The sequence below is a fragment of the Oncorhynchus tshawytscha genome, linkage group LG02, assembly GCF_018296145.1.
Source record: "Oncorhynchus tshawytscha isolate Ot180627B linkage group LG02, Otsh_v2.0, whole genome shotgun sequence".
Lineage (NCBI taxonomy): Eukaryota > Metazoa > Chordata > Actinopteri > Salmoniformes > Salmonidae > Oncorhynchus > Oncorhynchus tshawytscha.
Window position 1 is genome coordinate 39,696,003 of NC_056430.1, and position 26,221 is coordinate 39,722,223.

Genomic DNA, 26,221 nt, shown 5'->3' on the forward strand with positions numbered 1-26,221 from the left:
TGAGATAACTGTTATAAGATGTTGTGTTCTGATGCCTGTGTTGTGCAGTGGGTGGTGATTTTCCCTGCCAGGTTTTTGGACAGGTGCAGCATGTGCTGTGGGAGAAAAGAATAATCATCATTATCACTGCGCTCAAAATAGATTCACTTCCCCATATGCCTATGCAAAATAGGGGCTTACAACAGCCGGCAGGTGCTGGTATAAACTAATAAAATACAAATAAAATGTGTTACGTATTATTATCCTGTCTCTCCCTCTCTCTTGTTCTCACTCTTTCTCAGAGACAGAGAGAGGTCACATCCCCTTATGAATATCGTGAATCACACCAAGCAGCTACAAAGTTCCCATCATGAGAAGTTTGGAGAGAAAAAAAGACTTAGTAAAGGGGAGGACATGACTGTGACTGCAGTGGAGAAGTAGGAAATAAGGGCCCTGCCTTACATAACAGACCTTCCCTCTGCCTGGAGACAGAAATAGCACTAGTGAGGGCAGACAAATACAAAACCCCACTACGAATGCAAGCATTGTTTGTGTGTGTAAATGAAAGAGTGAGTGAACCTGTTTGAGTGGGTGGCAAGATCAGAGAAAGAGAAAGTTGGGCGTCTCCCAAACATGCCTGTGTGTATGTGTTAACGAACGAGTGTTATCTGTGTTGCAGATGTATTCACCTCCCTAACTAACGGACATCTCAATCTTAGTTCCGACCTGTTTGGTAAAAGAGGACAAAGGAAGTAGCACATGAGGGCATGCAGCCAAAGAGGACTTCTACTTCTGAACGCTTCTTAATGTTCCTCCCATCTGGGCTCACTGGAGACACGATGTTAGCAGGCTGGGCAGTTGTGCAAGGCCTGCCATACCAGGTTGTTGTTGTTATTGGATGTTCAGTAAGACAGACATCAAGACTCAACAGAGATGGGTCTTTGTTGGTGACATCTGTGATGAGAAAAGCAGAAACAAGTGAGATGTTGCTGAGGTCAGTGAGGACGTGCCTTGGTGAGACAGTGAGACAACGTGTTAGGGGATGTGTTATATTCCTTTGCTGTCTTCTTTACACTGTCTGTCTGTCTGTCTGTCGGTTTGTATTTGGCTCACTGTTGTCTCAAAGAGGATCCCTTTCACCCATACATCTGGAGTCAGACGGTAGTCAGGCCACTCCCCCATTGAAACTGGCTTGTTGAAATTCCTCACATATAGAAGCGTCCACCTTTATTCCCCTGCCTCCCCAACAGCAACAAAGGGATCTAACAGATGAAGCCAGGCCAGTGGCTGTAGGCTGGGTGGAACCTGTCTGGAGCTTTAATAGCTAGGGTCTGGTCTGCTCCACTGGAAACACCCTTCAGCCAATTAGATACACAACAAACACACACACACACACTACACTCCCTTCTTTGAATAGTTTAGAAATCCCCCAAAAAGTTGAGGAAAGTCGTGTTTTTTTAAACAGGTTTCTTGAATATATTAGACTAGTACTTTGTCTCCAAGTGTATCATCTGTCTTTCCCAACTTTGGGATGAAGTGCTTTGCTCAAGGGCACAACAGTAGATGGTAGCTGGGAACAGACACCAGCAGCAATCTTCAGATTACTACTTCAATTCCTTTTAATGTGAGCCAGAACACCAAATACAATTTTCCATTTAGTGTAAACTTAAAATGGACAATAAAAGTTTCCTAATCTCTAATCTAATTGCCACTGTCAGCAGTCCTAGCACCCCTTAGTTATTCTACAGGCTTTATGAAAGCTTTACGACAGCTTCCTTAAGCCTCAACAGATATTGTTCGTTTAAAGTGGGACATGATTTCGTAACTGCTCATTTCAGTGGCATGTGGTTTCTGTTTTCCTCAGCTTCATAACTTTCGGTGTGTGTTTGAAATAGGAAGCATGTCTATGTAGCTCTCGTCGGGTTATATAACAGAACGTCAGTCTCAGATCCTCCTGAGCAGCAGTAGTGGACAAGCAGGTAACAGCAGCATACCTTAAAAGACTGGGTAGCATCCTGTTTGGAACGGGGCCCATGTGCCCCGCAGACCATTGCCTCACCATTTTCATTGATGTGTATGGCTGTCGTCTTTATACTAGAATGAACAAGCACAGCCTTAGCATTTCAATCAAACAATCCGTTTTTGATGTTTCGTAATAAAACAGTGAAGTGGCCATATGTGACGTGTATGCGGGTAACCTCAATTATTTTTGCTTTGATGCTGATGAACGTTATTGATGGAATAGTATGATTAGAGGTATGCTAATATGTATATGCTTTATCGCTAAATTTTGTTCAACGCTTTGGACAGGCTGTTCAGTTGGGCAGTTTTGACTGAATCTCATTGACTGGTGTAGATTAGACGATAATGTGGATCTCTGGTGACCGTGAGCGGTAAATGTATCTGAATGCTGTACAAACCTGGGTCACCATGTGTCACAACTCTCTCTGGATCACTTTCACCTTTTCCTGCTTTTTGGGTTCTTACACCCCCCCTCACCTCATTTCCTCACTGCAGTAGTAGTCGGTAGGAGACAGCATGTTGTCAAGACAGGTATTTCAGACAACAAACACTTTTGAGAGTTTAAGGCTTATTAGTCTTTTAACACAATGGAAAATACCTGGAAAACTGGTCAGAAATACAACATTGATAGAATCACCAATAATTCTCCAATGTAGGAAAACACAATAGAATGATATATATTATCAATTGTTTTATTCTGAGTTAGAAGTTGGAACTCCCTTTCTCAAGCACATCTTCAAACCAGACAGCAAAAACCTCAACTAGAGAGAGCCTTCACCCTCTCCATGGTGGAAAGAATTCTGGGTAAACAAGTTTTTCTCTTCTACAATGGACAGGCTGCGCTCTCGTGGTTCTTTAACTGAAGCATAATGATTGATGTCAGCTTGAGCATAAATCACTGGAGGGGAACAAACAGCTAGCATCCCCAGGCTCTTCTATTATTTCAAGCAGCCATCAGTGGTATCAGTGAGGTTGTGTCCCAATCATTTAAAATCGCTTTGTCTCCTTTTCTTGGTGACAATTGATCGGCTTGAGGGAAGGGAAGGGAAAGAGGATACCTAGTCAGTTGCACAACTAAATGCATTCAACCGAAATGTGTCTTCCTCATTTAACCCAACCCCTCTGAATCAGAGAGGTGCGGGGGGGCTGCCTTAATCGACGTCCACGTCATCGGCTCCTAGGGAACAGTTGTTGTTCACTACCTTGCTCAAGGGCAGAACGGCAGATTTTTGCACAGCTCGTGGATTCGAACCAGCGACATTTTGGTTACTGGCCCAACGCTCATTACCGCTAGGCTAAGAAAAGATAGGGTCAGAATTCGGCCGATTTATGTTGCCAATGAAGACCTTTTCATGTCAGCGTTCATGAAGGACAGAAACATTTCCTAGGGAAATTAGGAAAGGAAAATAGCATCCTAAGGAAATGAGGAAAAGAAGAGAATCGATGACTATTGGGACAATGAGCCAGAGAGTGGCAAGGGGGCCATTGAGTCCGTGAACCAGGGAGGAACTGGGGGCTATGAGAAAGAACAGGTTTCCCCGGTCTGGTCCAGTCATGCATGGCTGGCTGTTGCCGCCTTGTCGGGTCGGAGGAGGAGGAGGAGGGAAACGGTTAACGGTTAAACAGCCTGAGGGCGGGGAGGGTGGGGAGCTTGGGAGACTACATTCCAAAACCCTCTGCGCTGTAAAACGTGAAGCTCCACCGACTCCACCACTCTGCAACACCAGACTCTCCTCAGCCCCAGTTCGTTTTCCCTCTTCTGCTTTTTGCATGAGTGGAACAGCTGCCTGACTGGGAGCTACCACTCTGTCACCACAGGGGCCGCCACACTCACTGGCCCAGAGAGCACAGCAATCTTTTGAAGATGCAAGCTTCCTTTCTCCCCCCATGTTCTTTCACAGTGGACTGGCCCTGATGTAGACAGCATGGGGGAGAGTGAGAGTGCGAGCTAGGCAACACTCTGGAAGCCAGCAGATCATTGCTGTGGTATTCTGACTGCCACAGAGGCAGAGAGAGAGGGAGCGTGACAGACAGTAAGAGAGAGGGTGAGACGGAGCAAGAGAAGACGAGAGCACTGGAAGCCTCTGAGAAAAGGTTGCCAAACAGAACATCAACAGCCGAGTGGAAGGAACGCCTTCAGGGGAAACTGACTAACATGAAGAAGAGAACAGCCAGGAGGAGCTACTACTAAGATGTGAAGAACAACTGGTGGTTTATTTTGCCATCTTTAAGAGGGAGAGAAGAAGATAGAAACAACTGGTTAACCATTGAAGACAACTCAAACAGATAGGGTCTATTCAGACACTACAGAACGGATTTTGTCTATCTAGACACAACACAAGAAGATAGTGTCTACGCTATTCAGACCAAGGGAGGAAGCCGAAAACAGTGCCAAGGAGGATGTCTTGGCTGTCGCCTGTGTCTTGGGCCAAGTGGACGTGGACGGCAGTCCGGGGAGCAGGGGAGGGAGAGGACAGTGAAGAGGAGGAGGGCCAGGGGGTGAAGGAGGAGAATGGACGGCTGCCCCTTGGAGGGAAGCGAGAGGAAGAGGAGGAAGATGGATCTCAAGGGTGCAGGCGAGTGTGTTTGTTGGCTACATTGGAGCCTTGAAGCATTCCAAGTGAGACCCACAATGCAGCTGGAGGGGGAGAGGGAGTGTCATATTGGGGAAGGATGGGGAGAGGGGGTGTCATATGGGGGAAGGAGGGGGAGAGGGGGTGTCATATGGGGGAAGGAGGGGGTGTCATATGGGGGAAGGAGGGGGAGGGGGTGTCATATGGGGAAGGAGGGGAGAGGGGGTGTCATATGGGGGAAGGAGGAGGAGAGGGGTGTCATATGGGGGAAGGAGGAGGAGAGGGGGTGTCATATGGGGAAGGAGGAGGAGAGGGGTGTCATATGGGGGAAGGAGGAGGAGAGGGGGTGTCATATGGGGGAAGGAGGAGGAGAGGGGTGTCATATGGGGGAAGGAGGAGGAGAGGGGGTGTCATATGGGGGAAGGAGGAGGAGAGGGTGTGTCATATGGGGGAAGGAGGGGGAGAGGGGGTGTCATATGGGGGAAGGAGGGGGAGTCATATGGGGGAAGGAGGGGGAGAGTGGCACCTGCTTTGCCTTTCCACCTGTGGGGTTTGTGAGTCGGGTGTTGTTCTAACGTTTCAATCACACCGACAGTGCCCTGGCGCAAAATGGTACGCAGCATCATCTGGATATGTGTGCAACAAAAGTTCATTTCTGTAATGACGCCTACGCATACAGTTTGACACATACGTTCGATAAATCCAACGTATACACCACAACGAACACACTGCAACTGCCTCTGCAACACGATGCTGCAAGGAAAACACAGCGTTTCATTGGAAATAAATGTACTTCTGGTGTACCAAAATGCAATGACGCTGTGATCAAAGCATAAAGGGGGAGAGAGAGAGAGAGAGAGAGAGAAAATGCATTTGACCATTACACCGTTTTGTTCTACTATGTGGTTCTTCCAAACAGACATGCCTGTTGTCGTTTTAGAGGCTTACTGGTTAATGTGTGCGTGTGTGACGTTTGTTGGAAGTATTTCACAATGCCTCAGGTACTTTGTTATTCCCCAGCACCGCAGACAGGTACAACAAGTGATGTATAGCACACAATGTGCCCTCTGTCTCCTGTTCCTTGTTGGGGCAAAACACTATCCTGCCTTTGATGATTGTGTTATCACTCACGACTTTGTGATACCGATGGAGAGAGATGATCGTGCAATATATATTTTTTTATAGCAGTGTTTAATTGCTATACCTATAGCACAACATTGGATCTCACAGATACTACTGTGGGTTGTTTATCAGTTGTAGCCAACTGGTTTTGCACATGACAGGTATGCAAACACATTGCATTGAATGAGTACACATACTAGAACATCTGCACTAGTACACATACTAGAACATCTGCACTAGTACACATACTAGAACATCTACACTAGTACACATACTAGAACATCTACACATACTAGAACATCTGCACTAGTACACATACTAGCACATCTACACATACTAGGACATCTACAGTAGTACACATACTAGAACATCTACACTAGTACACACACTAGAACATCTGCACTAGAACATCTGCACTAGTACACACACTAGAACATCTGCACTAGTACACACACTAGAACATCTGCACTAGTACACACACTAGAACATCTGCACTAGAACATCTGCACTAGTACACACACTAGAACATCTGTACTAGTACACATACTAGAACATCTGTACTAGTACACATACTAGAACATCTGCACTAGTACACATACTAGAACATCTACACTAGAACATCTACACTAGTACACATACTAGAACATCTACATTAGTACACATACTAGAATGATATTTTCACAATAGTTTGTATTTCCAGATATTCTAGTGGTATGACCAAACTCATCTACCTCTCTCTTTATCTGTTTCTCGCTCTCGCTCTCTTTCTCTCGTTCTCTCTCTTCCAGTTCGGACTCAGAGGGCCACTTTGCGACCCCAGAGGCTCAGAGTCCTGTCCACGCTCCACTCAGTGTCCCAGGAGAGCTGGAGAACCTCGCCACTGACAGAGCAGGTGAGAGCACTGCTGCTTGCCTTCAACACACAAGGACAGAAAGAGAGAAGTAGGCACAAAACATGCTGAAAATCACTTGCACGTATTTCATTAAGGTCAACAACAAAATTAAAATGAATGAATGTTATCTATCCCCGAAGAGCAATTACTTTTGGCATGTGAGTCAGCAACAAAAACATGACATCATACAACTATATCATAATGACATACCACACAGAGCAGCTTCACAGTAAGGGATATTGTTATAGCACAAATTGTCCCTCACAACATCTACAGTACATGGCATGGCCTACCACACACCTCAACCACCTCTTCAGTTCACTCCCACACCCACGCACCACTGACTGACACTCACGTGTAGAGAATGCATTAGCTGGCTGGCTTCCTTTGGAGTTTCCATGGCAACAAGAGAGATTTTGTCTCTCTGTCTTGCACTTCCTGTGGGGAACCGTGTGTGTGTGTGTGTGTGTGTGCGCGCGCACTATCATGGTGCTTCAACTTTTAACAGTCACCTCAGATGTGGTTTTCAATATGCTGTTTTCATTAAACAAAATACAGTGTTTGGTGGAATCAAGTAGATTAGTCCTTCAGACCATTTGATGTCGATCAATAATGTTTTCTCAACTGAAACTGCAGATTGCATTTGCTCTCAAAGGACTGCTACTGCAATAGATTAAACTGCACCTACTGTAAAGCTATTTTAACTATGTTCCGTCTGACATGTGGCCAAACGGAGGGAAGTGTACCTTGCCGCTGTAATTGAAGACAGATGTGCTTTGTTTGCCTACCATACTTCTCTAGGTATGCATCTGACTGTTAGACATTCACAAAGACCATTAAAGTTACACAGCACTTAAAGCTTGATATTAAACTACACAATTACCTTATTCACACCAACAATTAACGCTAGTTGTGAGAGAGAACCCACTGGGCACACACTGGTTGAATCAACGTTGTTTCCACATAATTTCAATCATTTTACCTTGAACCAACGCAGAATAGACTGTGAATTGACGTCTGTGTCCAGTGGGAAGTCATTGGCTGAATACAGGACTTATATTTGCCATTCAGGTCAATCTGAGGTAGGCCACTCCAAAACAATAGCATGTGTGGCTCAAATAAAATATTAACATTGGAGAAGGGTAGAGAATTGGATTACGGCCTGCATAAGAATTTGCTTTGTACTAGAGGTTGACCGATTAATCGGAATGGCCGATTAATTAGGGCCGATTTCAAGTTTTCATAACAATCGGAAATCAGAATTTTTTTTACACTTTATCTTTAATCTTCATTTAACTAGGCAAGTCAGTTAAGAACACATTCTTATTTTCAATGACGGCCTAGGAACGGTGTGTTAACTGCCTCGTTCAGGGGCAGAACGACAGATTTTCACCGTGTCAGCTCGGGGGATCCAATCTTGCAACCTTACAGTTAACAAGTCCAACGCAATAACGACCGTTGCACTCCAGAAGGAGACTGACTGCCTGTTACGTGAATGCAGTAAGCCAAGGTAAGTTGCTAGCTAGCATTAAACTTATCTTATAAAAAACAATCAATCAATCATAATCACTAGTTAACAGACACTACTCTGACATTTAATCATAACTTGATGGTTGATGATATTAGCTAGATATTATTTTATCTATGCGTGTCCTATATCATCCGCGTTACATGCATATAACAGACAGAAATCATCTGACTGAGCATACAAGCATACAAGTATCTAAGTATCTGACTGAGCGGTGGTTCCTGCAGGCAGAAACCGCAGGCGCGTGATTTTAAACATTCATTCAAACAGCACTTTCATATCAAACAAGCTGAGTTTTGCCAGCAGCTCTTTGTTGTGCGTCAAGCATTGCGCTGTTTATGACTTCAAGCCTATCAACTCCCGAGATGAGGCTGGTGTAACCGAAGTGGCTGGCTAGTTAGCGCGCGCTAATAGGGTTTCAAACGTCACTCGCTCTGAGCCTTGGGGTGGTTGTTTCCCTTGCTCTGCATGGGTAACGCTGCTTCGAGGGTGGCTCTTGTCATTGTGTTCCTGGTTTGAGGCGAGGGACGGAAGCTATACTGTTACACTTGCAATACTAAAGTGCCTATAAGAACATCCAATAGTCAAAGGTTAATGAAATACAAATGGTATAGAGGGAAATAGTCCTATAATTCCTATAATAACTACAACCTAAAACTTCTTACCTGGGAATATTGAAGACTCGTGTTAAAAGGAACCTCCAGCTTTCATATGTTCTCATGTTCTGAGCAAGGAACTTAAACGTTAGCTTTCTTACATTGCACATATTGCACTTTTACTTTCTTCTCCAACACTTTGTTTTTGCATTATTTAAACCAAATTGAACATGTTTCATTATTTATTTGAGGCTAAATTGAAAATAAGTGTTCATTCAGTATTGTTGTAATTGTCATTATTACAAATAAATGTTTTTTAAAATTATTTTAAAATTTTTATTTTTTTAAATCGTCCGATTAATCGGTATCGGCTTTTTTGGTCCTCCAATAATCGGTATCGGCGTTGGAAAATCATAATCGGTCGACCCCTACTTTGGACTATGGAATTCGGGAGGTCAGCCGTGAACAAAAGCAGTTGCTCCTCTTTGTTTTCAATTGTCTGTGGGAGGGGTTTGAGAGTGACTTACCCTGTGAGGGATCTAGAAATATCTCCAATATATTGATCCGGTTTGGATCTATGAGCCCCATTACAAGTCAGTGAAGCAACAGTGGTTTCCATATTACTCCCAGTCCCAATATTTTGAAGTAACCTACTTGAATATACTTGAAACACTTCATTTCAAACCCTGTTATTGTATGATGTCCAGTATATGTTGGCGATAATTTAGATGGTCTCAAAACTCATAGAGAGTGCATGCAATGCAACCACATACCCGTTGGATTTCAGGCTGGTTTGGAAGTATTTGAGGAGGCGTAGTTTAGTTGGACAGCCGTGCTGCTTTTCACTCTGTCAAAGTTACTTTTAATAAGTATTTCTTCGTCTCTGAGAGTTTTGTTTCGGTTCACTCCACTGTGTTTTGATATGGGACTGTAAAAGCAAGGGGTCTCAAACTGCTTTGAGTGGGATTGCGTAGCACAGGCTAGGATGTGTCCAGGCTATCTTTGTTTGCTCAGGCCTGGGGTAGTGAAAGTGTCGTTCGTGAGCCGCGGAGTCTGAGAAGGCTGCATTCGCTGGCAGCACGCACCGAGGGAGTTGTCTTCAGTTCTCTTCCACAACCACAAACATTCTCCTGATGTTTCCTCACTCCTCCTCTTCCTCACGCAGCCAGCTGTGGAGAAGATTGAACTCTAGCTCACTGGCCCGTTTTGAAGGGACTGTTCTTGGCAGCATGAAGCTAGCCTGTTCCAGGATTTGTTTGTGCTGCTTTGCTAATGGTACCAGATCTGTTTGTGCTGTCTTTCCAATAAAGACCATATGAGTTGGCAAGACAGCACAAACAGACCTGGCAACAGGCTAGGATGAAGCTGCAGGTACTTTTAGAGACGTTTAGTAGTGTACACAAAAATAACCTTGTTGTTTGTCCTACTCTCTGAATACTTAACTATCTCTGGCAATAAGTCAAGTAAAAGAATGTTGTAGGGTTTATAGACAGAAATAATGTCTATACATCTATAAATCCCACACTCCGCCCAGGAGTGGTGCAATTTAAAAATGTGGTGCAATTTAAGAATGTGGTTAGTTGTAAACTGCACATTTTTCTCCGCCCCATGGCAAAACAAGTAAAATTGCATGAAATTAGTTATAAAATTGCTAAATGTTCTCTCCGGCCAAAGGCAAAATGCTAAAAATTGCAGGACATTTTCTTTCAAACTAAAAACAGTATGGGCTCTATTTTAACAACCTAACGTAACGGCTAATCTAAGCAGGGGTGTGTCAGAAATATTTCTGCTATTTTCCCTATCATAATTATCGGCGCACTTGCGAAAGGACTGGGTTTTGATGAATGCACAAGCATTCGCTCTGATATAGGGGCTAGGCCTACTGTAAATTGCATTATGGCTGAGCATGGACATGCCAAACATACAACTTACAAGCGCCATCATTTCTCCCTGTGGGCATATAATATTAAAACAGGGCAGACTATGGAGGGTTTTACACACATCCAAACTTTTCACAGTAGCAGGACAAAGATCCAATGTAAAGAGAAATGTCCACTCACGTTGTACTGCTCCCAAATAGGCCTATGTTTTATGAACATACCGGAACCATCTTACTAAATACAAAGTATACAGGCACCAAAAGCACATTAGGCTACTGTTGTTCCATGCACATACGGGTAGTGTGCATCACGACTGGATAGGCCGTCAAAATTCATGCCATAACCCACTGCCTTACAGATAAAACCAGCTTTTGGTTGGTCTTAAATAAGAGAAAGTTGATTGCCAGTGTTCAGACCTGGTGAGAGAGCTTATATAACCACTCTTAACTTGGGGAATGTATTGTCTTGCCCTACTGTCTAGTCTTGTTCTACTTTAGGTCCTTAGTGCTGCATTTGGCTACTGCAGGAAAATAAGCAACTGCTATATTGTTTTAGGGTTGAACTAAAAACCCTAGTGCCGACAATAAGTATAACGTATATTATCAAATATATAACTGTATTTTCCTTTATACTATGAGTATTTGTATCAAATGAGTACAAAAGTACTTCTGTCCAGTGAGAGTTAATCTTAGTATTATTGCAGTATCAGGACCGAATGTAATAATGGCATAATAGAGACTGAAAAGTGATGACACTACAGAAAAACTTCTTTTCAGAAATAGGTGTTCTCTCTTGATAATATAGCAATATAGCCATGTTCACTATCTCCACTAAATATGGATTCAATAACTTAACCTTGAATTCCTGGGTACAGGGATCTGAACTTTGATGAACTGACTATAGAGCAGTTAATCAGATCTGCTCTGTCCAAGCTGTACAGATATAGGATCTTCATTTCATTTGCCACTTTTCAGACTTAATTTTGCCTTATGAAAAATGTATCAACCCCTTCAATAATGTCCATTATTTATAATACACATAATAATTCACATTTCCTGTTGCTGCAGGATTATTTTCCTACTGTAGAAAACTGGCTCAAATCAAGATCCTATATACTGTACCTCTCTCTGCGGCCCTTTCTTGTTCTCTCTGTCCACACACACACCACACCCATTCACATGTACGTAAACATACTGATGGAAAGATTTGACTTTGCTTAGTGATGATTAGCTCTAAATATTTTGAATAAGAGAATCAACTCTGCATTAAACACTGTAGCATATTAATTCTTCCACCCCACTGTATATAAATAAACTAGGGCCTTTGCTGCCCCCTGTCTCTTAGCAACAGACTGTTGCATGAAAACTGTGACGATGACGGCCATCAGGAAACATTTGTACATTCCTCTGGGCAGTGTTGCAAAATCAACAACAGTAACAGCTCCCTCAAGACATACACTCTCAATCTGACCTGTTAAGACTTTTCCATATTCCCTTATTACAGTTTCCAAGTACAAACAAATGTATTGTTATGTTATTAGGCCTTTAAAGAAAAGCGTAACCATGGAAATAGATGCAACTTTATGTTACTGTGAGATTGGTAGCAACCAAGGAATATTATCATCTCTTAATATTTGTTGCAACCTGCCTTGAGAAGGCTTTTTTGTTGAAATTACATCACACTCCAAATTACATTTTTGATCGTCGTCTTTTGCATTTGTGGCTACGTTTAAAAATATATATTTTCTGGCAGCTACTACTGGTTTTTGAGTCGACTTTTTGTATCCTCTCTCCTGCTTTCACCAGATACCCTGGAGGAGGAGGATGAACAGCTGATGGTGTCTGGCCTAGCCGGGGATCCAGTTCATAGCCTCTTTAACCAGAACATGGGCCAGGCTGAGCCCCCCTTGGCTCCTGAGGAGGAGGCCCCCGTGGACCCTAAGGAGGAGGCCCCCATGGACTCTAAAAAAGGGCCCCAAATGCTTCCCAACACAGACACTACCGAGGTTCAACCCTCCACAGCAGACCCACCAGCACATGCCAATGGAGAAGCAATGACCAGTCCTGCTCTGAACTTAGGTCTACCCGATGAGAGGCCAAATGCTACTTCTCTGGACTTAGGCCTACCTGAGGAGAAGCCACTGGCTACTTCTCTGGACCTAGGTCAACCCGAGGAAAAGAGGCCACTGTCCAGCAGCACAGAGCCAGTTTGTAATGGACATCCCATTGAGACCATCTCTGAACCGCAGGCCACACTCACTAAAATCCCTAAAACCACTAAAACCAAGCCCCCTTCCCTGAAGATAAAGGGAGCCCTGAGCGATGCTAGCACACAGGGGGACGGGGACATTGACATCATCACAATCCCTAAGGCTAGCTACAACTTCGACCCGGACCAGTTTGACGACAGCTTTAACCCATTCGCCACTGGAGGCTCCAAGATACAGAACTCCCCCCCAGCTTTTGCAGCCGATGCCCTGCCTACACTTGAGACGCCAACTGTAAGTAGCTCCTTTCCCAAACTGGAGCCTTTACCTGTACATAGCTCTTCTCCGCCGCTTTGTGGGACTAGTTCCTCTCCTAAAATGGAGGTTGAGGAGGTCAAAGAGCCCAAGCCTGTGAAGATGGAGTTTGGGTTAGACGAGGCAGGCGAGGTAACAAAAACACAGCCAAGGAGGCTGGGTAAAAAGCCTGGCAGCAAGCTCGCCACCAAGAAACCAAAGGCCAAAGCAACAACGATTGCACCTGCCCCGACGCCGACACCCGAACCAGTTGTAGCTGAACCGGTAGCAGAGCCAGTTTCAGAAACCGCTTCTGAACTGCTTTCCGTGCCAGGTGCCTCCTTAAGTTTGGATGACGTTCCAATTCCCAAGTCAACTTATAAGTATGACCCCAACCAGTGGGATGACCCTAATTTTAACCCCTTTGGGGCTGGTGGTTGCAAAATGAGCAGTTCCCCAGTTCTTCCTAAAGGATCCAACAGCTTTGATCCTCAGAACTTTGACGACTCAGCTGAACCCTTTAAGCCATCTAAAGCCCTGGGCAGTGAAAACCCAACTTCTCAGGATACCCCTGAGAGGCCAGCAGAGGAAGCAGTGAAACCAAAGCTGGATCGCCCCCTGGAGGAGGAGAAGAAAACGCGCCAGCCTCCAAAGAAAAGCAAGGACAGGATCATCAAGTAAGTCTGCTACACCTACAGCTTGGCATTTCAGCACGTCAATCCAAAGCATGCGTTGTGTTCCACCACTAGTGTAGCCTTCTTCAGGGTAATTCTGTATCCAGAAATGTGTTTTGTCCTAGCAAGAAGAAAAACATGAAATTGTCGTCCTTGTCGTTATCCTACAGTATGTGATATCAAGCCTTCCTTTGTGGTTTTTACACTAGTTTAAACTAGTTTTAGATGGTGCTGCAGTTACTGGATCTCTTTTTGCCTTTTGCGAAGTCACTGGCATCCTAATGTTTGGGTCAGTCGCCCGCTGCCAAACCCTCAGCCCTCTAGCCAGCCCCCTAGAAACCTAACTCCATCTCTAATGCTGAGCAGAACACCTCTACTCACTCCTCCTTCTCTCTCTCTTTCATCCTTCATTCCCAAAATGCTCTCTGTGCCACCGCTGTACCCCCTCCCTCCCATCTACCCAACCAACCTCCACTGTCTGTCTATCATGCACCCCTTCTCTGCTTCTCCTTCCTCCTTGTGTTTGTTCGCCTCAGGACCACTGAACAAGTGAAGTTTCTCTGTTTTCTATTGTAAGTAGTACTTGCTCTTCCATCACTCAATCTCTCGCTTGGTATGCCGTCTTTGCTTTCTGTCCCATTGCATGTGTTGTTATGATGAGAGCTCAGTGTTGTCATGATGAGAGCTCAGTGTTGTTATGATGAGAGCTCAGTGTTGTCACGATGAGAGCTCAGTGTTGTCATGATGAGAGCTCAGTGTTGTCATGATGAGAGCTCAGTGTTGTCATGATGAGAGCTCAGTGTTGTCATGATGAGAGCTCAGTGTTGTCATGATGAGAGCTCAGTGTTGTCATGATGAGAGCTCAGTGTGGTCATGATGAGAGCTCAGTGTGGTCATGATGAGAGCTCAGTGTGGTCATGATGAGAGCTCAGTGTTGTCATGATGAGAGCTCAGTGTTGTCATGATGAGAACTCAGTGTTGTCATGATGAGAACTCAGTGTTGTCATGAGAGCTCAGTGTTGTCATGAGAGCTCAGTGTTGTCATGATGAGAGCTCAGTGTTGTCATGATGAGAGCTCAGTGTTGTCATGATGAGAGCTCAATGAAGATGCTTTTAGTCACTTGCACTCCTGCTTGTTGGCACGTGAAACCCTCCTTGAAAAACAAAGATTCATTAGCTAGTTGGCTATTTCCTGAACGGTTGCCTTGTTACTCTTTGCAAAGTTAAATAGCAGATTTCAATCAGCATAGGATTTTTAACAGTGTTGTAGTGTGTGTCACTGACAAGACCAATGGGACCTGTAGTGTTTACAGTATAATCCATATTTAGACAACTGCTATTTATTAGATACCTATCCTGAACAATTACATGTCAAGTAAACATGTCATCTTGGCTGATTGCCCCAATAACCAATGCTATATTTTTTATTCACAAATCCTCTGCCTGTGTTCTTTCTCTAGGAATTCTTGTAAGGTGAAGAAGTATGAAAACCAGTCCCTGGTCCTGGATGTCTGCAATCAGGTGTGTGTGTGTGTGTGTGTGTGCAATATCAGCTGAATATAACCTTGCTGCAGTGTCACTGCAATTGTTATTACTCAGTAGGTTACCTCATCTCATTTACACACACACACACACACACACTTCTCTCTCATGCTGACCAGTGCCTTTCCCTTTCTCACACACTCATCAGTGTGTCTCTAGCACTGCAGTACAACCCTGGCGTGTTGACAGATGCATTACCAATCTCTCAGCACTGTTTATAGAGGCCGTGTGCCATCAAGTCTTTTGACCTCCCATTGTACTTCAATAGACTATCAAACTACTTCAAGTGACCCCCAAATGTAACGCTTTGAAAAACAAAAACAAAATACTATAATATCAGAGAAATCAAGTACTATTTGCATGTTGAAATGCATATAGAATGCACCTTGGAATATTGCTGCATTGTTTGATTTTTTTGTTGGTGGACTTATTCTCTGAGGGTACAGTATGCACATTTGACAGATTATGGATTTAATTATAGAATGATCTTCACCACCTATCAGATGGAATACATTGAATTGAATATGGTAATGACAGTTAGTACCATCACATCAGTGTTCTATCTTCCTCTAGAGTCTTCTAGACTGACAGCACGCTGGCACTGCATTCTCTTGTTTACAGGAAGAGGATGCGGTGGTGTCCCAGGTTCAAGGAATGCCCCGCCGTGTTCGCCATGCCACCGATGAGGAAAAGTTGGCTTGCAGTGGCATCATGGGCCAGAAAGCCAAGGAGGAGGCCGAGGTGGAGGAAGACTCAGCATGTGCCAAAGGCCCAGCCAACCCATCCAATGTCAAAAGCCAGGCGCTGCTGGATGGTAAATTTGGTTTGCTCTCAGGCAGGGGCGTCAGTTGGGTATGGCTAGCTCAAGACCAAAAAAAAAATGTAAAAGTGGGCTACACATAAGTAGATGCAAATCATTCCAGTCCCGATTAAAATGTAAAGGCTGTTTAGCATATTAGATGGCTTTAGGACCATGCAGAGCATCGTTCGGAGAGAAGCTGCCAGCCTGCATGCATTTCTCTTACTTTTAGAAAGCAGAGACAGTTTGCTTTGTCAGTCAGCGTGCCGATTTCTTTGAATCTGATATCGGCGTTTAACTTGGCCTTGTAAGCCTCGAGGCCAGCTGTTTTATGCACAGGTCACTTTCACATTGATGTCGGCACAGGTGACAGTAAATGGATTTAAATCTGCCCAAATTAGCGATATAATTACTCGTGCCTATACAGAAATAAATGCAAACTTTGAAAATACTACACCAGAGAGCATGATTTGGCCACAGAGAATCATTCTTTTTAAAATGAGCTGTGAATCATTTTAAGCGCGCAGCAAATAGCTGATTGTTGAGTTGCAGCAGTCAGAAAAGCAATTAAATAGACCCTGACCTATCGCAACATTTCAAAATAGGAAAACAGTTTAAAAAGCAAATGGCCATTGCTGAAAAGAGAAGACAAATAATAGATTAATCTGTCTCTAGTTATCAAAATTTCCAATTCCCAATATAGCAACACAATTTATTGGCACCAGTGAATATCATTGGCCATATCCCCCGCGTGCAAGCATATTCACTGTCTTTATCATTGGATCAGTACCACTGGAATGTTTTGGGGGGCGACAATAATGTCCTCCAGGCTAGATGGACGTCATATTGTACAATTTGTGTCTCCCCTTTTCGTAGGCTTTAGATTTTGTTTGCATTCACGTCATATAAAGTGTAGTAGAATTGCATTTCTCCAGCGCAAAGAAAGAACAAACATAGCTGATTAGGTCTACTCTATAGGCCCTATTCCCATTACGAGATTAAGGAGAGTCTGACGACCAGATTGGCGAAAGAGATTTCCAATTTTCACTTCATATTTCACATTTGCCTTACCTTTCGTTGTCGCTGGCAACGTGACATTCTTGGTCCGCAGCGCAAATTGACCGTAAATATCACAGAAGCCAGTAAGCACAAACGATTTAACAATCCAAGCAATTTTTCTTCTAAAACACATTAGGCTACAATGTTGAATAATGTGACAATCCACAAGCAGGTGCAGACAATTAAGGGGTTTATTTTCTCATCAATACACATAAAATTAGCTGACAACATGCTTCTTAATCAAATAATGAATGTTTACCCCTCCCTAGCTGAGGAACCATCAACCCCGTTCTCTTATGGTCGCGGGATTTGTTATCAACAACATTTGAGTCACCATCAGTCAATTCTTAAAAGCTTTTAGCGCTTTTTACTCAATGCGCGTACTACGTAAACTAAGATTCAATTGGGTCCTTGGGATGACCCTACCCCATTGAAGTTGAAATGTTAAATGGTTAATGTAATGGTTGAGGTTAGGTAATGGTTATGGTAGGGTTATGATTAAGGTTAATAGTTAGGGTCATTTACGTAGCACGAGCAACGATTAAAAAGTCGGTGGTTGTATTCGTTAAATGATTTTGATTAGAAATAGGAATTTCAGCACCCGGAAGGACTGCAAGTTGTACAGGACAAACATAAGTTCAGTGAAGCGTATTCAGAATGTTTTTTTTACAGAAATCTACTGATTGTGACTCAATGTTGTTGCTAGCAAATCCCACGACCAGTTATCAAAACTCAACACCACCTCAATATAAGAGAAGAGTCGGGGGTTCCTCAGTTACCCACCCATACGAATAGAAAAGTACAGTAAAGCTATAATACAGTGTCATGTATATGATATTATAATATAGGCTACACAGCAAGGTAACATTAGCTAGCTAGTTAGCGAAACAAAATATGTTCTGCATCCTCACGTAAACGTGCTAGCTGTAGCTGACGTTTAGCTGAACCATTGCTAAATGTGAGCTCTTAGGCTTACACTAGGTACCGTATTAAAGTTATCTCAGAACAAACCAGGTTTCATTTGATCAATATCATGGAAGTCATTGTGAGATCCAAGCAAATTGTGAAAATGCTGATAATTCCCCGGAGAGTTACTTCTTGTTTGGACCTCAGTAGCTCAGTGCAGTCAAGCAAAAAATAAACAGGTTCAAAGTCTCAAAATTAAGGAAAATGTCTGTACATTTTAGCTGTTTCAAAAACATTGCTATGCTATCACTGTAAGAGTCTTGGCTCAACGAGACAATTCTGTTTACACAGCCCTGCTTAAAGGGGGGCAACTGTAGGCCGGGTGTTGTGCGCTCCCTCTGAAGGTAGCGCTCGAGGCTTGACAAGTTCGCAAGTTTACATTGCAGTATATGTGTAGCCGAGGGACCCTAAAAGTCTGCTCGCTCAGGCATGCGTTGTTCAGAACTGTCTGTTTTGCTAACAGTGATTGAGTTTAGTTATATTATTAGCTGAGTTCCTTTTTTAAGGAACTCAGTCGGGCTTTCAACTTACTCTTGAACGTTGTAATAGTAAAATGCACAAGGTGCAATTTCGAAACTGGGTAGTACATAAAGCATTTTTCCTCTTGTCGTGTTAGTCATTGCAGACCTTAGAGAGCTACAGTATTTTGAACTTGTCCAGATCAACTAGCCCATTTTTTAGCTAGTTTTTTTTTTTTTGCCCATTGATTTTGTTGTAATGTTTGAGTCACTCAGATATCACATTCCCCAACGATGGAAGGGGGACATGAGTGAAAAGCTTGTGAATCCCGGTTTTAGATGTATCCAATAATCAGTAGTCAAAGTATCCAATAGTCATAGTCAAAGGGACTCTGCTTAAAGGGGCAAGAAAACAAACAGCTAAATGCAAGAAGCAGTCCTAGACAAAGCATAAAAGCAGCTTCTGGAGAGCCTCTTGGATTGTTGAATCTCACATTAGGTTTTACTGCCACCTATTGGCCATTGAAAATCAAGTGTTGAATAAAATGACTTTCCATCTCCATCCCCTGATTCAATATTTATTTATTTTCCCCTCAGGTCCACAGGCGAGGATAACACACTGTATGGATGAGAAAGACATTTGCACTTCGGTAAGTAGGTCTAGATCAGGGCTGGCCAACTTTGATGGGGGTGAGGCCACAAAGAATTTGAACTCGTCATGAGGGACCGTAGTGGCTCGTGGGTCAGCGTACCCTCATCCATACCCAGACATACAGTCAACTGATTTGTGCAATCAATCCATTTGTGCATTTAAACTACTTAACTCTCCTAACTAAATGCATTATACCAATAGCCAAGAACGGTTCTAGCCTTTTGGGGGCCCTAAGCAAGATTTGGTTGGGGGGTCCCCCCACCTCGCCGACAAATCATTTTACTGGGCCTCTTCTTGACGACGGAGAGAAATGTAGCATTTCTTTCAATTCTACATAGTTTGCCATGGGGCGTAAAGAACATTTTGTCATTTTAAAACACATTTTCTGCAATTCGACACATTTTCCCATGGGGCAGAGAGAACATTTGGAACTGTTTTAACAAATTTCATGCAATTATAATCATTTTTCCACGAGGTAGAGATAAAACTAATTCTACACATTTTGCCATGACTTATGCCATGTCAGTATGATATCTGAGTGAGAGTGACTTGCAAAATCAATGGGGAGCCCCCCAAGGTCAGGGCCCCTGGGCACGTGCCCTGCATGCCCGGTCAGCATTTGGCCATGATTACTATTTTAGAAAGCTGTCTAGACTAACTTACCAATCTAAAAATTGTTAGCTGACAAGGCTAATTGAGTGACTGTCAGTGACTAACATAACAAGAGAAAAACTGTTGATGCACAACCAAATTTCGAATTTGCACCTTTTGTATTCTACTATTTTAACTCTCAACAGTAAGTTGAGACCTCGACCCCAAAATACATTGTGGTCGAGGGCCCCATTTTTGGAAATTGATCCGCGTGCCTTAAAAAGAGGGCCTATGCGGTACACGGGCAGACAGTTACCCATCCCTGGCTTAGGTCTTTTGATTTGTTAGTTGTCATAATTTGTCAATAGAAGCCAGTTTGCATTAGAGCTCAGACTGACATGTTTTGTCCTTGGTATCTACAGAGTGAAGAGCTGTCAATCACCCCAGAGCCAAAGTTGATTGGCTGTGAGGGTCATGATGATAAAGGCAGTCCTTCCTCCCTGGAGACCATATCGCAAAGTGAGATGGACAAAGCAGCAGTGCTCACCTTGATCAGAGAGGAGGTACAGTAACTGACTGATTAAACCTGGGTCGTGATCATTAGGCACCAAACGGAAATAGAGAGGGACTACTTTGACTAATAATAAAACACACATTTTTTGTTTAAAAAACATTTTTCGTTGCCTGCCCTAATGAACACAACCTAGCTAACACCAAGCTAGTACTTTGAGCTAAAGGCTCAGTTCCTTGATCGCAGACTGTCACTGTAACACTGAACACACACTACAGTGCTTCTGTTAAATTATACAATAGTAAACATGCTTAAATAATCAACAAGTAGCAAGTGGAAATGGATGCCTGGCACTCTTCTAACCCCAGAGTGTTTTCTCCCCAACAGATAATTACTAAAGAGATAGAAGCCAATGAATGGAAGAGAAAGTATGAAGAAAGCCACATAGAGGTGTTAGAGATGAGGTATTATATGGCGCTGTTGCTTTTGTTTGCCATAATTCAAAGATAATAATATTTAGAATATAACAGAGACAAACTCACAAGAAACCTTTTAGACTGAAAAGAAACCTTTTCATTTTTATTTATATCTCTCCTGTGTTTATCTGTCTCTTGTAGGAAAATAGTGGCAGAGTACGAGAAAACCGTTGCACAGATGATTGGTAAGTTCTTGAGGAGTTCATTTTATCTGCACTGATATGAAATCATGGGAGAGGTGAAAGCAATATGGTGGATGTCTACCAGCTTATGGCTTTCACCAGCCCATTTAATTCCACATCAGTGCAAATCCATGGAACTAGATGATAATAACAAGCCGATTTAGACTTTTGAGACACACCCTTGTTTGGATGTCCCTCAACTGTCTGACCTGCGACCTTTACAGAGGACGAGCAGCACAAGAGGAGTGTCCTGGGCTCCCAGAAGAGCGTCCAGCAGGTGATCCTGGAGCGGGACCAGGCCCTGGCTGACCTCAACTCCGTGGAGCGCTCACTCTCTGACCTCTTCAGACGCTACGAGAACATGAAGACCGTCCTGGAAGGCTTTAAGAAGGTAGGCTACGTGTTAACACTAGACTAGAGAGAAGGTTAAAGAATGTGAGTGTAAGGTTAGATTAAGACTAGAGCGGTTCTGTTGACGAAGTGACCCATTGGGCAAAAAATGGTTTAATCAATGTTGTTTTCACGTCATTTCAACCCCCAAATTTTTTTTATTCTTTTGTTGATGTTATGATGTACAGAGTCCTTTTATGTTTGGAAAAGCACTTATTAATGGTATGAAATGGTATTATTAGCGTCACTGTTTTTTCTGTATCGGACTGTTGCGAACAAAATTACTATCTGTAATGGAGATACAAGGTTATTCAGTTCTCAGTTTTTTTTCTGTCTGTCTGTCTGTCTGTCTGTCTGTCTGTCTGTCTGTCTGTCTGTGTGTGTGTCTGTGTGTGTGCAGAATGAAGAGGTGCTGAAGAAGTGTGCCCAAGAGTACCTGGTCCGCGTCAGACAGGAAGAACAGAGATACCACACACTCAAGATCCACGCAGAGGAAAAACTAGACAAGTAACGATAGTTCAGTATTTCTTGTATCTAGACTGCTTTTTCAGCAGATGTTTTATATGATTTGAGTCTTGACTCTAGGGATTGAGACGGTAAATGTCTCAATGTTAAATATCTGATCATGTTAAATATAAATATATCACTTTATCTAGTCTATTGTTCGTTTGGCTACTATGTACTTTTGAGGCGAGCGACATTATCTTTCAATGGTTCACTCTCTCATTTCTTTGTGAGGTCTTCTATTTTTCTTTCTTTTCTTTCTTTAATGTTCCACTCTCTGCTGTGTTGCAGAGCAAATGAAGATATCGCCCAAGTGCGCTCCAGGGCCGACTCAGAGAGTGTGGCTCTTCATGCCAGCCTGAGGAAGGAGCAGATGAAGGTGGACTCTTTGGAGAGAGCCCTCCATCAGAAGGTACTTGACTTGACATGAGTTAAATTGACTTGACTTGGCTTGACTTTATCCCTAAGGGATAATGTGTCAGTAGGAATCATTGATAGTAAAAGAATAATTGGATACAAGAATTCTGTTTGTTATCAATGGCTCCCAATGAGAGGCACAAGATGGCGCATTTCGACCAGGAAGTGTTTCATGATGTCGCATTTGTTAGTCACAAAAAAACTATTCAAATGCTGAATCTTTGATTGAACAATCTCTGCCTATCTCTCTATTCTTCACAGAACCAAGAAATTGAGGAACTCACAAAAATCTGCGACGAACTAATAGCAAAGCTCGGAACATTAGACTGATACCTGATATCAGGAACTTTGGAGTTCTTGGATGTACTGTTCCACCAACATCTCTCCGCTCTGCCTTACCTTTGCAGCCAAGTCCTAACCATCCCCACCACTAGTAAACGACTATCCACACATCAACACAATCTGAACCCGTCTCTGCTATTATTACTTATACACACAGGGAGTGACGGCAGTATTCACCCGTTGTCTCTCGAATGGAACAAATAAACTGCGAAACAGCTATGAGTATATGTTTTTTATGATCAATTGAAGTATTGATGTGGCAAATTGTAATGTGCATGTGCAGCTGTTATAGGCATGTAGTGCCAAATCGTAACTTTTGCATAAATAAAGCATAGTATGGACATTACTGTCGATTTCTCCCTGTTGTGGGGCTATGTGAGGGATCTGCTTGTAACCTGTTGCGTTGCGTACTGTGGGGTGTGTTTGTAAAGTATGTTCCACATCATGGATTATCAGTTTTGAAGAAAGAGACAGAGACGTGTGATCCAGAAAGGGTTTGGGGGACATTCTTCTGCTGATACAGGGAAAGAGATCAACAATCAATCAGTTGGTGGCTCTCGTTTTGCAATCGCTTGCGTTCCACGGGTTTAGACTTTACACAATCATTCTGCTGCTATTCTAGAAACTACTAGAGATGGAGAGCGATCCATTTTTCATTTGATAGAGTTACCGTTTCGATCTACTCTCATTTCATCTTCTATTGTTTTGTACCTTTCTTTAGGTAGGACATGCTTATAGCGGTATGCTAGTATACTTTTTTTTTTTAAATAGATCAAGGGATTGCACATTTATTTTAATAACTATGTAGCTTCTTGTTATTTGATATCAACTTCAAACTGCAGTTTGTGGTCGATGCTCTAGATCTTTTATGTAGCTCCATGAGATATACTCTATATACTCCTATTAATTCTGATTATAGTTTGAAGGCAAAGCACACGTGTTTCATGTGTACAGCATATGTTAAAGTATCTTTGTTTACTCATGTCTGTTATCACCACATGTCTGGAGGAAGTGCTTGGTTTTCTGTATTAACAATGCAACATTATTTGGAAAAACTCTTGTTACTGTATTTGTTGTTTGAACAAATATGTTTTGTTATATAGACAATATAGGCTTTAATCCATATTCCTTGTGTCTTACCCCTTAGCTCATGTAGCTGAACAAAAGAGCACTATGACAAGAATATCTTAACAAATCCATCAACGGAGTAGTGACATATCCTGTTTATAATTGGACTTTTGCTCTGTTTAAGAATCGTTTGAAACTGACATGTTTTGTTTTCATCTTTCCTTTAGCTAGACACAGCATAGGGAGCTGTGGTTGTAAGCTTGGCTTTCTGCAGTGCAGCCACAGTTACATTTCTCTACAAGACCTTTGGAAAACAGGACAAATATTTTCTACCATCTCCATAATACTAGAGTTGCCAAATCATTCCCTTGCCCTCAAAGCCCATCACTGTTAATGTTGTAGGCTCTGAGAATAACATTTCCAGAAAACACTAAATATTATGACAGATTATGACATATGTGTAAACTATATACTAATGCAGATGTGGATTCTTGTTCAGATGTTCTCAGAGCGAACAAAAAGCTAGCTGGTGGCTAAACAGCACAACGACTAGTTTATTTAATGTTATGGCAATGTATCGGACTGGTTCATTTCAACCTTTAGGTCTACAAGGACCTACAGTACAGTATGTGGACACGGAACTGTCCCCAAGCCCACTTAGGTGCTACCTACCTGAGTCATAGTTTGGGAGCCATTGCCTTATCCTACCTATTTCATGAATCATCATCATCATCCTCATCATCATCAGTACCTTCAACTGCCAAATGTTATTATTGTGCCAAATAAAGGGGCTTCGGGAGGAGGTATCATGACTTAAAGGTCTGACTTTGAAGTTGCTTGTCATTCTAGCACTGCAGTATGTGTACATTTTATATTGTATGAAAATAATATAATTTTATTGGATTGTTCATACAGAATTTGTAAAGTGGAGGAACGAAACGTGCACAGATTCTATGATGTTTACTGATTGATATATATATATTTTGTGCAGAAGGCATTTCCTGAATAAAAGTGATCATTATTGTGAACTTGTTTTACTTCAGTAAAACTTTTAGGCTGGGATTTCAATTCGAGGCACTCTATAGAGTAGCGCACTGCACAGCCGATGTGCCTAAAGGCAATTTCCCTGACGTTCATCGAGATCACATTCTGTTACGGTTTTCTTCTGGTGAAAGAGAGGAGGACCAAAATACAGCATGATTATTTATAAACATCTTTAATAAAGATGATAACGTGAACAATATACTTATACAAAACAAGAAACCGTGGAAAACCGAAAACAGTCCTAACTGGTGCAAAACACAGAGACAGGAACAATCACCCACAAGGGACCTAAAGAATATGGCTGCCTAAATATGGTTCCCAATAAGAGACAACGATAACCACCTGCTTCTGATTGAGAACCACTCCAGGCAACCATAGACTTACCTAGAATACTTAACTAAACACAATCCCATAAACTACAAAACCCCTAGATAAAACAAGCCACATAAATCACCCATGTCACACCCTGGCCTAACCAAAATAATAAAGAGAACACAGAATACTAAGACCAGGGCGTGACACATTCACAGTAAATGCTGCACATGTCGGCTGACCTTCTGCAGACACCTTCATAGATTTTGTTGTGTTTCTTGGTGGTTTTTTGGTTGTTTGCTTTAGCATCTTTCAACACCCTGCATTATCACATTCATGCATGCAAAACACTCACTTACACTACTGATTACACACACCATTGTATATGATACTTAGTTACTTATTTAATAAATGTATATTTTGTTACTCCTTATCTCCACGTTGTCTCCCTTTTGTTACGGGCTTTGAGCCGGTTCGTGACACTTCAAACGTGAAGAGCAATGTGCTGCCGTTTAATGCGCCTTGGATTTAATCCCAGCCTTAGTGTATATGTTGTATGTGGACACCCCTTCAAATGAGTGGATTAGGCTGTTTCAACCACATCACGCTTCACCATCTGGCACCATCCGAAGGACAAATCTGAGTTTGGCGGATGCAAGGGGAATGCTTCCTGCCCCAATGCATAGTGCCAATTGTAACGTTTGGTGGATGAAGAATAATGGTCTGGGGCTGTTTTTCATGGTTCGGGCTAGGCCCCTTAGTTCCAGTGAAGGGAAATCTCAACGCTAAACCATACACTGACATTCTAGATGATTCTGTGCTTCCAACCTTGTGGCAACAGTTTCGGGAAGGGCTTTTCCTGTTTCAGCATGACAATGCCCCCGGGCACAAAGCGATGTTCATACAGAAATGGTTTGTCGAGATCAGTGTGGAAGAACTTGACTGGCCTGCACAGAGCCCTGACCTCAACCCCATCACACACCTTTGGGATGAATTGAACCTGTGATAAATGTTTATTTTTAATTAGACTAATTAGTGTGCATGTTTAAGCTACATCTGTGATGTAAAGTCTACTTAGTTTAAATGAGTTCACTCATACTGTGTCGACATTTGTCAAATAAATGTTCAACAAAGGGAAATAT

At 42.6% G+C, this 26,221-nt stretch overlaps 1 protein-coding gene across 3 annotated transcripts in view; it reads left to right on the forward strand.

Moving 5' to 3' along the window:
• The window catches only part of LOC112215589 (transforming acidic coiled-coil-containing protein 1), a 43,439-nt gene extending 18,688 nt beyond the window's left edge, over positions 1-24,751 (forward strand). For 2 of the 3 annotated variants that reach the window (XM_024374751.2, XM_024374740.1), the window contains exons 2-13: positions 6,485-6,588; positions 12,398-13,769; positions 15,227-15,287; positions 15,930-16,122; positions 19,188-19,240; positions 20,256-20,396; positions 20,732-20,808; positions 20,962-21,005; positions 21,227-21,393; positions 21,793-21,899; positions 22,188-22,308; positions 22,575-24,751. In XM_024374751.2, the coding sequence (XP_024230519.1) occupies positions 12,427-13,769; positions 15,227-15,287; positions 15,930-16,122; positions 19,188-19,240; positions 20,256-20,396; positions 20,732-20,808; positions 20,962-21,005; positions 21,227-21,393; positions 21,793-21,899; positions 22,188-22,308; positions 22,575-22,643 (2,376 nt within the window). In that variant the 5' untranslated portion in view covers positions 6,485-6,588; positions 12,398-12,426 and the 3' untranslated portion in view covers positions 22,644-24,751. Of the gene's footprint in view, positions 1-3,713; positions 4,578-6,484; positions 6,589-12,397; positions 13,770-15,226; positions 15,288-15,929; positions 16,123-19,187; positions 19,241-20,255; positions 20,397-20,731; positions 20,809-20,961; positions 21,006-21,226; positions 21,394-21,792; positions 21,900-22,187; positions 22,309-22,574 lie in introns of those variants that run through there. The other variant, XM_024374733.2, reaches the window with a different exon arrangement.
• The last annotated feature ends 1,470 nt before the right edge of the window (positions 24,752-26,221 follow it).